This window comes from Aulonocara stuartgranti (assembly GCF_965226115.1).
Source record: "Aulonocara stuartgranti genome assembly, chromosome: 5".
In the NCBI taxonomy this organism is placed as follows: Eukaryota; Metazoa; Chordata; class Actinopteri; order Cichliformes; family Cichlidae; genus Aulonocara; species Aulonocara stuartgranti.
This window is the reverse complement of record NC_138943.1, coordinates 10,169,774-10,182,657: the sequence shown is the minus strand read 5'-3', so window position 1 is coordinate 10,182,657 and position 12,884 is coordinate 10,169,774. Positions and strand designations below refer to the sequence as shown.

The 12,884-nt window shown below is 37.9% G+C and overlaps 1 protein-coding gene across 5 annotated transcripts in view; it reads left to right on the top strand.

Annotated features, from left to right (window-relative positions):
• The window catches only part of arhgef10la (Rho guanine nucleotide exchange factor (GEF) 10-like a), a 117,821-nt gene that overhangs the window by 64,192 nt on the left and 40,745 nt on the right, over positions 1 to 12,884 (top strand). For all 5 annotated transcript variants that reach the window (XM_082532947.1, XM_082532948.1, XM_082532946.1 and 2 more), the window contains one exon: positions 10,988 to 11,109. In XM_082532947.1, the coding sequence (XP_082389073.1) occupies positions 10,988 to 11,109 (122 nt within the window). The remainder of the gene's footprint in view (positions 1 to 10,987; positions 11,110 to 12,884) is intronic.

Below are 12,884 nucleotides of genomic sequence, written 5' to 3'. Positions count from 1 at the left end.
GTTTTACTGATGTGGTTTCTTTCATCCAAGAGGCTATTGCATTGAGTGTTAGCACAGAAAAAAATAGTTTTAGAAGGTTTTGTAGCTAGATTAAAGAAAACTCAATGAAATGTCTTGTTTAGATAAGTGGCCATGTATTTGGGAATGATTTAATACCCCTACTGGGCTTTGAAATGAACAGGGGGTCGGATAAATCTTGGTTGTGCAACGATCAAGAGGAAATTTGAAATGTTTTGTGCTTTACAGGATTTTTCCCAATAACTATACTTCTGCTGTATCTAGAGATTCTCCAATCTTGCACATTACAATAAAAAAACAACACTGGATTCTTCCCATGCGCTGCCGGCCTACCTCTCACAGCAGGGGTATAGAGGTGCAAGAAGCATGAAGTGCACCTGTAGACCCTCCAGTAGATCCTGCTGTATATGGTTTGTGTCAGAGTGACATCAAAGACATCAGGCTGAGAGCAGAGGATTCTGTGGTGGCAGTGAAGCACAGCATCCCCAGTCTTTCCTTGTTGCTCACACCTTTATCAGCAACACAGCAGGCGTACTGATGAGGACAGCACCATAGTTATAACACGCAGCTCTCCTCCCCTATGGCTTCTGTGTGGACATTATTCAAAGCCAAATCATGCAAATTAGCCATAGTTGTCATACTCACAAGGAACCCCCATGCTGCAGTTATTACTCATTTATATAGACCATCCATATCAAATATGAATTCAAGAGAATACTAAGGAGAATACAATGACCAGAAGAAGATTAAAAGTATGCAATTTTAACCCACTGTGCTTAAATTAATCCAGTAAACAAAATATATTTGGCATTCACATGGGAGGAAGACAAACATTGAATTTTCTTGGTTTATTGGATTTGACACCTTTAGAAAGAACCTGAACAGCCTGAAGACAATGGATAAAATGCTATCAAAATGTAAATATTGTATTGTATTATTAATATTATTTTACTGTAATGTTTATTCACAATAACGGCAATGTCAGCACCTATTTGTGTTTGCCACGTTACCCTTCTACCTTGCAGTGTCAAGTGCTTGTCACTGACATTACAATTTTTCTTTGACTTAGAAAAGTGTCACATTTTTGACATATCTAAGATTGTAAGATTTTAGGCCTTTAGCCAACACTGCTATCAAGGCCATGTTACCATGAGAACTGCAGTAACATACATCTAGATTTTACCATCACCAACATGACAAGCAGTCAAGTGTGAGGAGAACAAGCTTGAAGGTGCATGGAAAAGTAATAAAATAGCAGCGTAGGGACAAGGAATGAAATAAGAGCGAGTAAGAAGATGAGTTCAAAGAGGGGAAAAGATAGATTATAGACAACCTCCCGCTGCAGTCAAGATATCAAGTAATTATGTGATTACTACATATCAAGTTCAAGACACAGATTTGGGCAGTGTAGGCTGGAGGAAGAATGAAGACCATGCTTCAACTTGATTCCCTGTCAGTGATTGACAGCATTTGTGTTTAAACCTGTGCTTACTTTGGTGATGTTTGCTTTTTTGATTGGATTATCAAAAAACAACTAGGGTTAAGTCTCAGATTTTGTCTCAGGATAACATCAGATATTTACAAAGAACTTAAGTTGCAACATTATTTTTTTGGACTTTAATATATACATAAGCCTTGGTTGTTTCGATCTGCAGAGCTCTGTGGTGTTATTTCATGCTCTTTTGACTTTTTCGCCCAGAAATGATAGAAGTAACTCTCGTATTATGCATCATACAGCTGTATCAGTGCAGTTTTAGGATCACTGCAGTCTTAACTTACCAGTGGCATGCACAAAAATGATGCACATAAAAGTGCGAGCAATTGGAAAAAGTCGTGAGTGGCACAGACTTGAGAAAAGTTGCTTGTTTTCGTTTTATTATTATTTTTTTTTTTCAAAGTATTAGTCTAGGGCCATCTTACATTTCTCTTACCCTTGAAGAGAGCGAGCCAGAGAGAGAGAGAGAGATGGGGAAAGATGTAAGATATTCACAGCTGACAGTGCACACAATGTCACTCTACTTCATTTGCAATCACAAACTGAAACTAATGGAAATTTTTAATAGCTAATAAGAGTATAGAGTTTATGAAAACAAAACAAAATAATTAAAAAAAAACCTTGTTTACCTAAGCTGGTCTAAAAGTATGAATTAAACGAGCTGCCTGTAGTTCATCTTTCTGGTTATTTGTGATAGCTTCTATAGGATTACAGGGGTGCAGATGACCCCAAATGCTGTAAAGTAAGCGATACCACATGCAAACCATGAATGATTGTTGAATATTAATACACAGTTTAGTGCTAATTTTATTTTATTAATCTGGAACATATGTTGTGCAACTAAATAGATTCTAAAAATGTACGCAATTCTGACCAACTGTCTAAAATGGTCTTGCATCAATTTCATGAAGCTATGCTTGAGGTTTATTCTTGACAATATTTGTATGACCAGCTGTTACACTTGTACAGCTGTTGTAAAACATCTTCCTTAAGTTTAGAATCGGTGTCATAATTCTGCGAAATATATCTTTTTTCCAGTTGATCACAGAAGCATTTAGATCACTTACATTACACCGGTTTGGTAATGAAGCTGCCCTGTGACCCATTGGTACTCAGCAAATCATTCATTTCAAAACAAATGGTACAGAGGAGGGCAGGGAGATGGATTTCATTGAATCCCTTGGGGAAATAGATCAGCACCAACCTGGTCAGGATGACAATTACGTGTTAATTGTATTACAACCACACTTTGCCTTCCCATTTAACCAAATGTAATTACAATATGGGAGTTGTTGATTTAATTTCACGGATGGCGTGCTGTCATCGAGGCTTCCTCATCATTGCAATCGTAGGCAGGCCTGGCCTGTGCTCAGGGGAGACCTAGAGTTGAATCAGCATTTCAAACGCACCGAACCATGGTCTTGTTTAGTCTGAAATGGGTGCCTTGCTTCGAAATGTCCCTGAATAGTGGACAACACAAGTAGATAATGTTCGCATGCATGATTTAGTGAGCGATTAGATATCACAAAACTCATTTTCCCAGACCCATCTTCACACTAGAGTTTATCCTGTTACCCCCATTTAGAGAAAATACGGCTCCATCACTCTGACGTACTTGCTGGCCTTCCCTGTGCGTGCCACATGTGACTATCACTGACTTTTAATGACATTTCTGTACACTGTATTTAAGTCTTATTAGTGTATTGCCCATTAACCATGGTTTGTTGATACATTTTGGTCTCTCAACTCATTGCACCTGGATCATCCATAAACCTTTGGTTTCTTGGTAGTTTAAAAAAAAATCAACTACAGCATGATGTGCTTCAGCAAGATGTTTAAACTGTTCTGGTAGTGGAGCTTTAGATATGATTATGGCAGCAAATTCTGACAAGACATGTTTCCAGAAAACAGTTTTTGTCACTTTTGAGTGCGTGTGGTGTAGTTATGAGGCCTAGAAACAAAAAGTGAGAATTATCCTATGGTGGTTCCTTGCCAGGAGCCCTGGGGTCCATTAATAACCTGGTGTGCCACTGCATCTTTTATGCCTCTCCGAGTGGCCCTACTGTTTCTGAAGGGTCTTCGTGAAATAGCCAGAAGCATTGCTTAATTAATGGGTTTTCTCACTGCAGAATTAATTGCTTCCTTCCATGCAGTCCCAGCTCTTTCAGGCAGGGTTAAGGCTGCAGACTTTGATGGCCCTCACAAGAAGAACAAGAGGCCGTCAAATCATGAGAGACTGTCGCTGAGACATAGGAGACAGAAGTGGAAAAATGAATGAGGGTAAAGAGAGAGAGAGAGAGATGGTGAAGTTGTGTGGGATTGTGTGTTTGTGTGTGGAGGTGAGAAAGTGGCGGTTGTGGAGGGGGGGGTGAAAGGATGATTGAGACAAGCAATCAGTCCCACTGCAGGGAACAGAGGGCAGACAGGGGGCTGTTGCCTGCGGTTACACTGCTAAGTGTGGCGGTCTCTCACTTTTTCCCTCGTACGTGGATCAATAGATGAGTTGAGTGCGGCTTGGGGGTTCTGGCACACACTCTGACACGCCTTCTTAATCCACTGTGTGATAACCTATGCCATGCCGATGTATACCACACAGGAGACAAGTAAGGGTAGAGAATACAAAATCCACCTGGTCTTATGGGAGACCGTCAGGGGTTTACTTCCATTAGCCAAGGGATTTAGATTACTTGGTTGCTATGGTGACTGATATTGCTGCATCTCTTCAGATAACATTAGTCAACCTTATGTGGAAGTGTTGTCTTTTATTTTTGTGCCAGTAAGCTAAAGAAGGTGGAAAGATTTCTTTTGAACACCTTTGTCTTTTAAACTAAACATTCAAGGAAAACCTCCCATTTAAAAAAGGCGTTCATCGGAAGGATTTTCTGTTAGCCCTAAAATTAATCTGTCAGACAGCAGAGATTATCTCCCTATCTCACTGTGCTCAAACATGGGAAATGTTTATGATGAGCAAACATTATCACGGATTTAATTAACAGATCCCACACTCGCATTGATCCATGGGAAATATCAATTGCACTGGTGTATTTAATTAGTCTATATCTTTGGCCTTTGTGTCACAAGGGTTGATAGAGTGCCATGATCTGCAAATGAATCTTAATCAGCAAAAGACTTGAAACAAAAGCATGATAAGAATAAAGAAACTGAGAAACGAAATCTCCCTACTTAGTATTCCAATCCAGAAGCGTTACAAATGATGTTGTTATGAATAGTTACGGTACAGTAGCTGGGATTGAGTAGAACTGACCATGACCTTTAATTTGTGTAATCTCATTTTTTACATAATTGCTTTTAATCAACACTGTATGAAAATAAACATCACGGCTGGAAATCACTGCAATTTATTTTTTGCTTTTTAAGACAGTAAAATTTTATTTAAAAAAATTCAGTGTTATGATTTAATTGGTTGTTTTATTAGTTTTTATTGTAACAAGACACTAACGCTGGTATAAAATGGTCAACAGTGTTCCAATAAATCCTTACGATGGAGGTTTGCAGGAAATGTAGACCGAGAACAGACTGAGTACTTCAGTGTCATTAGGGGCCAGAAACAGCAGTCACGTATAGATGTAACTCCATTTTTGCGAGTGGGAGCATAGCTCAGTAATTGACTTCAATATGGTTTACCCTGAGATAATAAGTGTAGCCCTTGCTCAAACAGGTGGTAGCTTGCCCTGCAGAAGTGCCATTAGCAGTCATTTAACTAAGAGCACACTAATAGAGCCGTAGCATCCGGGCATTTGAATTTAATATGTACCTCAGCCCCCTGGTGAGATTATGATTTAGTAAGCCTGGTGGTGCGAGAGTATTTGCCTGTAAATGGCAAACTGAAAGCTACATTTTGACTTCTGAATATTTTCTCAGACTCACTATAGATTTTTCCCAGGAGACTACACAGAAACACAGGATTTTCTGGTTTAGAGGAAACCCAAGTGGTTCATTCAAAGGTTTTGCAAACAGCGCAAAAATTAAATGTTAAATATCAAAGAGGTTAGATTCATGAGAACTATAATGTTCTTGTAATCTGTGAAAGGTTGTATCTGTCATTATTTCTTGATTTATTATCGTGTATATTTGTAATCCCATTTAACCAATGTGATGTAGTTTGCATGTGACACCAGCGTGAAAGACATTTACTGTATAAGCTGCCAAATGACGAGGATGATATGATTGATGTCTCGTGTTTTTGCATGGGGGTGAGGCAAACAGGAAAAATCAGTCAAGATCTAGTTATCTACATGGTCTGTGATGTTTCCAGGGAATCTGATTGAACTGTTACTTGGGCATACTACCAGATTTTCCAGTTTGTGTCTAAGATGTTTATCCATATGGTTCATGCCTTCAGTTTCACTGTTTTCCAACAGGGAATTAACAACTAAGCTGACAAATTTTGTACTGTCACATAATTTTATATGTCAATTTCTTTGGATCAAATGTTGTATTATTCTGATAGGACACCATGGTAAAAAATAAACAAACAAACAACTATTGTCTGTATGTGACATTAAAACACATGTTTTTAACAGCCTGCTTACAGGTGGATGCACATTCCAAGCCTCTACATTTAAGTTACTAACCACCTGCATGGAAAATAACTGTCTCATTTCATAATACCATAATAACTCACCTCTTTGGTTGTTCTTTAGACTGCTTTTGTTAGTAGCTTTGCTGTAGTTTTCTGCCTGTGTCGACAATTTCCGACAATTTGAATCTAATTGGTATGCATAGGAAGATACAATAAATCGCATGTCCTACACAACTGCTTGTAATTGCGATTCGAAAGCTAATGTGACTGTCTTTCTCTCCTGATTTGTAAAGCCTATCTGTGGTAAATTCAACACGATGTGAATCTAGTTTGAGGTGCAGTGTGCTGTGAAGACACAAACAAATGCTGTAAGCATGTGAAATGTAGTTTTCTTATAAATATTTATTTGGCTATTGTCCTTTAAAAAGGAGAAAATCTAAGACATGATATACCAAAATCACATTTGTTGTTGTAATAGAGATAAATACAGCAAAAGTTTTCGTGTGCATCAATAGGAGCAGTTCAGGCTCCTGTATTAGCTGATGTAACATCTGGATATGAAATATAGAGGTTATAAACGCGTGTGTGTGTCTGTCTGTGTAGTTCATATATTAGTTGTCAAAAAAACAGCCAGACACCGGAGCTTGCCCTGTTGTTATGCGTTTACACGATGTGATTGGTTGCCGTTGTTGTGATGACGGACTAGCCCGACAATTTAGTTGGCCAACACATGACGTCACCTCAATCAAAGTGAATGAGAAGTGAGACCACTGAAGCCTAAAATGCTTACGTGAGAGTCCTTTATAGGAGAAATGGGATGTAACAGGAGGACTTGATTGTTAGATTTTCCTGTGTTTAAAGGTTTGACTGATGCAAAATAAATTCCCAGATGCGAAAGTGTACTGTGTAGTTGTACATGCGTGTGATTGTGCGAGTGTGTGTGTGAGGATACTGGCCTGTGTGTCCCTATTCGATGCCGTATTCAATTTAGGTCTGTGCTTATCATTTGTTCACCGTTATTCATCTTCATTACTACATGGCAAAGATTGAAGGTTAAGGCTAATTTGTGTTCTTTCCTACCACTTTTCTCTCTGTCATTTTCTTTGTATCCCAGTCCTTTTCATTCCCCGTGTTTCTCTCTATGTATTTGTCTTTTAATTTTTACTGAGTGACAATTTAGTAAAAGAAGTCAGCGTACCCAAACGGCACATTATTTATGCTAATCTAATAATTAGTTGAAGAAAGTCGATAATTTCTCTGTGGAATAGAAAACCACTGAACTTGCTGCTCCGTCTTCAAGTAGTCTTTTAATAAGTGACCTCACACCTCCATGAATCGTAGCAGGGGCTTGCTGAGGGATAGTCAGCACACAAGCCAACCACACACAAAATAATCACTGTATTCAATAATACTCCACAATTCAAGATGATTAAAAAAATACGAAAGGATTTATATTAACCCTGCTTTTAGTGTGACTGTTTAAGTGTTGAGATGAAGCACTCAAATGGATGAATTCTTTGTAATATCTCCATTAAGTATCTAACATAAAGCATAATTTGATTATACAGCTTAAAAAATGTTTGAATTGTAAGTAAATTATATCAAGTATGTTGTGTGTATGGGGTCAACAAGGTACAATCTGTATGCAAAGCTGCTTAGAATTTATACTATAATGTACAAATATTTTTTTCTTTATATCTTTACAGGAGCCAGGAATATATCCTGTTATACTTGAGGATATTTTGATTAACAGAATATTAATATTAGTTTGCTTTTTCCATTGTAAATTTTGTTTTTAAAATTGCTTTCATCCAATAATTCAAAGTGACAAAATTAAAATTTGGATTTGAAAAGTAAGCAACCTTATAAAATAATTAAAAACTGAGACCTTTCATTTACAGAAGCACTCGTGATTTTTGCTGTAGCGTTCCAAATTGTGTCCAAATGGATCCTGTTTGCTTTTTTTTTTTTTGGTCTTTTTTTTTAAATGTTTAAATTTGATTGGAGTCCATCAATGGAATATCTTTATGAACATACATCTGTAATGAAGATGTTGAATTTATAAACAACAAGAAAAACATTTCTGGCCCTGGGATGGTTCTGGTTTTTGCTTGAGGTCCACTTATAGTCTGTGGTCAATTGGCCAGTCAGTTTACAGACGGCTTTAATTTTTCTAAAATGTATTCTTGAAATTATCGGTCATTGCCTAACAATTCAGTGGACAGAATGACAAAATTAAAAGCCTTTTTCCTGATCTCTGCTGGCTACACTGAAAGCCCAAAGACGAGAAGTGATCCTCCTCCTTTGACGATCATGTGGATAAGACAGGGGGTGGGGGGTGGGGGGTTGCTTGTCTCAGGTACAGTTAGACTGTGCAAAGGTTGAATGCAGCCAAAAACGGAGGTCCTTGTAGAAAACCTGTTACAGGCTTTTGAAAAGGCATTTGAGTTTGGGGAAATAGTTCATCTATAATTTCAGTGAACAAAAACATTCTGTCACAATATTGCAGAAATGACTTAAGGACAAGTCACTGACTGTCCTTGAGTAGCCAAAGCTAAGACATAAACCCCTCAGTTTTAAGCCTGTAGACACTCGCCTAAGAAGGTTTGAATTTGTAATGGCTGCCAAATGACAAAGTACTATTTTTATACAAAAAAATTGACAATTCATATACAACAAATAATTAACATTTTTTTAATGGTTTATTGAATGTATGTTGATTAGAAAAAATGACAGTTATGATTCTGCTTTTACGAATCCAGTAGAGCTGAAAGAAATTCTGTAGAGGTCAAAAGTTTCAGTATGGAAATGTGAAAATTATGAGAAAATACAAGGCACAAAGCACAGGATGAAACTCACTGAAAGAAATTTCTAAAAAAGATAGAATGCACTTATCTAAGTCTACACAGTTTTGCCCTTGATCATTCTTATTGTTTTCTTTGTATAAATGTGTTTTGGCTTTTATTTATACTGCTAAAGCCTCGAATATCACAACAATGCAAGATGCCTAAAACAACATCAATATTAAATAGATATTAAAAATCCAGGAATAATATTTGAATCTAAACATATTAAACACAAAGCATGACAGCTGATATGCTGATGGGAACAGGTGGATTTTGAGCTGTAATTTAAACTATGTGATAGAGACTAGTTGTAAGAAGGTGAAAAGGGTAGTACGTTCCAAAGACGAGGCACAGCACAGCTAAAGGCTCTGGCAACCAATGCGTTTAGTCTGAAACGAGGAGCAGTCAGGACAGCTCCTGAGGTTGAGCGTAAAGCACAGGATGGGGTGTGAGGGTGAAGGAGCTCGAAGAGATATGGGGGTGCCAACTCACTGAGAGCTTTAAAAGTGAAAAGCACAATCTTGTACTGGATGCACTTGGGAATGGGGAGCCAAGTTGGATAGGTGCAATATGGTCTGTGAACTTTGTGCAGGTGATGATTCTTGCTTTAGAGTTTTTGAGGAGATGAGAGAGAATGGCATTAGAATAATCCAAATTAGGGGTGACCAGGGCTTGAACCAGAACTTGGATGCTGTGTTGAGAAAGAAAAGTGCATAGTCTAGAAATGTTACATAGGTGGAATAGGCTGACTGTGACATTATTTGTGTGAGTGGTAAAAAAGGGAATGTCTAGCGAACCAGCTATGGAGACACTTTGGAAAGTGAGTACTTTGAGTTAATATCTATGACTTCAGTTTTATAGCTTTTTGCTTTGAGCTAATTGATTGTTAATCAAGTGGTGATGGCTTCTAGGCGGGCAGTGAGGTTAGAAGGTGAAAAGAGGTGTTGGGGTTCGTGGAAATATAAAGTTATATCCTATCAGCATAAAACTGAAACTGTATTTCAAAATGGAAAAAATATTTCCAATAGGAAGGAAATAAATTATAAATAGCAGGGGTCCCAGAACTGATCCCTGAGGGACACCACATGTTCTGGAGGCTGATGGAGTGCAGAGAGTCTTGCCTTGGGCAAACTGTTTCCTGCATTTTTTTTGCAATAAAGATAAGATAAGAGATAAGATAAGATAGAACTTTATTAATCCCTCGGGTGGGTTCCTCTGGGAAATTCGACAAAAGGAGAGCTATTGTAGTGCTTTGTCCTTGATTCCAGTGCTGGAACTTTTGAGTAATCCAATGATTTTGCAGTAATGCAAGCATTCTTGTAGAGGAGTTGGTGATTAAGGTATGTTTTCTTGGGTACAGCCAGGCTAGTTGTCTTGGCCAACATAACTGACTGACTCTTAAATTTTATCCCCTACCTAAAGAATAAGGATATGATACTCCTATAAAACAAACTCTGCAATTAGCTTTTTCCTTTTGCTCATTATAATGCATCTGTGATCTCTACTAGCTTATACCTAGATAAAATATGCAAACAAACCAGAAAGGAGAGCTGTTAAATTTCATGCTCAGTTTAGTTTCTATACATTGAAATAGATGATTACACAATTATATAATGGGAGTACCTTGGCAGAATTGCCCAGTGACTTGTCAGGGGTACACCTGTTGTAAGGCTCAGTGCTATGAGGCTCACACACCAGGCAAATCCATTATATTATAACACAAATCCGGCAGTTGCATTTTTCCTGCTGGGGCAGACTCTCACTGTTGATTAAGTAAAGGTTTAATCACTGTTGAAGCCCTGCATTGGCAGTACCTGGCCTCGCCTCCTACAACAGGGGATAAGCCTCTGGCTGATTATTCACATGCTAATCACACCATTCATATTATATACCTGAGATTGTGAAATGTCTTTATGGTGATTTTATGTGGTTTGACATAGCTTGAAATAGTTTACAGATTAGCTGAGCTGTGGGAATGAGATGCATGTTGAAAAGAAATAAAATAAGTACATAAACTAAACATCAAGTTGGGGTGACCTAAGTAAGAATGAATAGAAAAGAGTCTCTTTTTTTTTTCTATTTCAGGAGAGGAAAATTCACCAGGCTGGTTATGTGGAGAGGATGAAGGAAAGACGACAGCCCCCTTTTGGTATCCACTGCTTGCCTGTCACATGTCTGTCTTTGCTACAAAATCAACAGAGAGAAAGGTAATTTTGCTTCTGTGATTAAAGGAAAAAAATCTATTTTTAAAAACAATTAGTTTGTACACATGTTTCTGAAGTTTCAAAGATCAGCCCCTGCCAGCACTGCTTTCCAACAGTCTAATGGTATTTCAACATATAGGCTCCATGTTCAAATGTTCATTCTGGTCACTGTTCTGGTGAAGCCAGTCCAAATAGCATCCCTGCTAGGTCAGATAGTAACTGTTACATGTTGTTTTAACATGGCTGTCTCATTTACAGATGAGCAGACACAAAATTAGGATGGCATCTCTATGTAGCGCCTTGAATTGCGCACCAAAGTCATTATTGTTTTGGAGAATGTTATAAACAGCAAGAACATAAAAAACCCCAGAGAAATAGATTCTCTCCTTCAGTCTCTATCTTACATTCACACTGCTCAAACTAATCTCATGGAAACCTCAAATCTGCTGTTTTGGGAAAAAACAGCAGTACATCTTAAGGTTTTAGTGCACGCAGGACAAAGTCTGAACATTAAGCTTTTTAACATTTAAACACCAACACTGGTACACAAATATCACTGAGAGGAAGAGGCACAGATTTTATTACCAGAGGTGCAAACAAACCACTCCATTAAGACAAAACTCCTTTTATGTGTGTTGAATTTTCCTCTTTTCCCCCACTTTGCTTTATTATCTGTTATAATTTAGATGTTGATTTAAAAGCAAAAATGTTAGGGTTTTACTATGATAAGGGCAGAGTATGTGATGACTCATTACTCATGACTATACCTTAATCCATCCATGAGGAAGGTTGGAACAATCACCCACAGAGTATGACAGCAGCAATTCATTAATGAGTTAAACCATTTCTGGCATGGAGACTAGAGCATTCAGGGTCTAACAGGAAATGGCATTATGCCCCCCACTTTAGACAGGTGAGCTGTTAAACAGTCCAAATTTATAAGCTGGAGTCTACTAATTGTCTAATGCAAATCCAGAGATTTCTTGGTCCGTGTTTTTGTTGGAAATAGCTGTCATCATAACAGACACACACATGCACATATACACAAATACACAAGTTTGAAAGTGTTATTACAATTCTCTGCAGTTAGTGCTTACAGTATTGGTTTCAAGAAGTGCAACAAGCCTATTAAATGTTCACACCACGCCCTGGCTCTTCCTGATGGAGTATGTCTCAATGAAGCATCACTTTACCAGATTGAGGAAGCCAATGGTGTTACATATCCCATGTCTGGAATGGGCTAAATTGCATCACAGGTTTCAGCTTGCTTATTTATGGTCAAAGCAGCACATCTGGTGTAATATTAAGCTGTACCTTGTTGAGGATTATGGGTGTATGTAATTTTATCTTGTAGAATTAGCAATCCACTGGATGAACACATTCTGCTTTTTAATACTCTCACTGACTCGGTATAATTTAATTGGAAGTGCAGCAATAATGCTAATAATGACTGATGAAGTATAAACAGTGGAACAAATTAAATTTTTAGCAGGATCATCTTACTGTTGTTGTCAGTTCAGAATTTTAAATCTCTGCTTCTTTTTGAACTTGCCAATTGTGCTTTAGCTGCAAATATTTTGATGTGTTCAATGTTTTTGAACTGGCAGTGTTTATATTCGGGAAGCAAAGTGCCTCTCTTAAGATCAATCTGTCAAACCAATTTGACTTCCACTGACGTTAACTTTTCCTGTGAAGCAGCCATTAGTCCATAGTGGTGGCAGAATGGCTCCTTTAATAAAGATTTTGTCAAAAGAGATCATAGTGCCATTTTACACAGC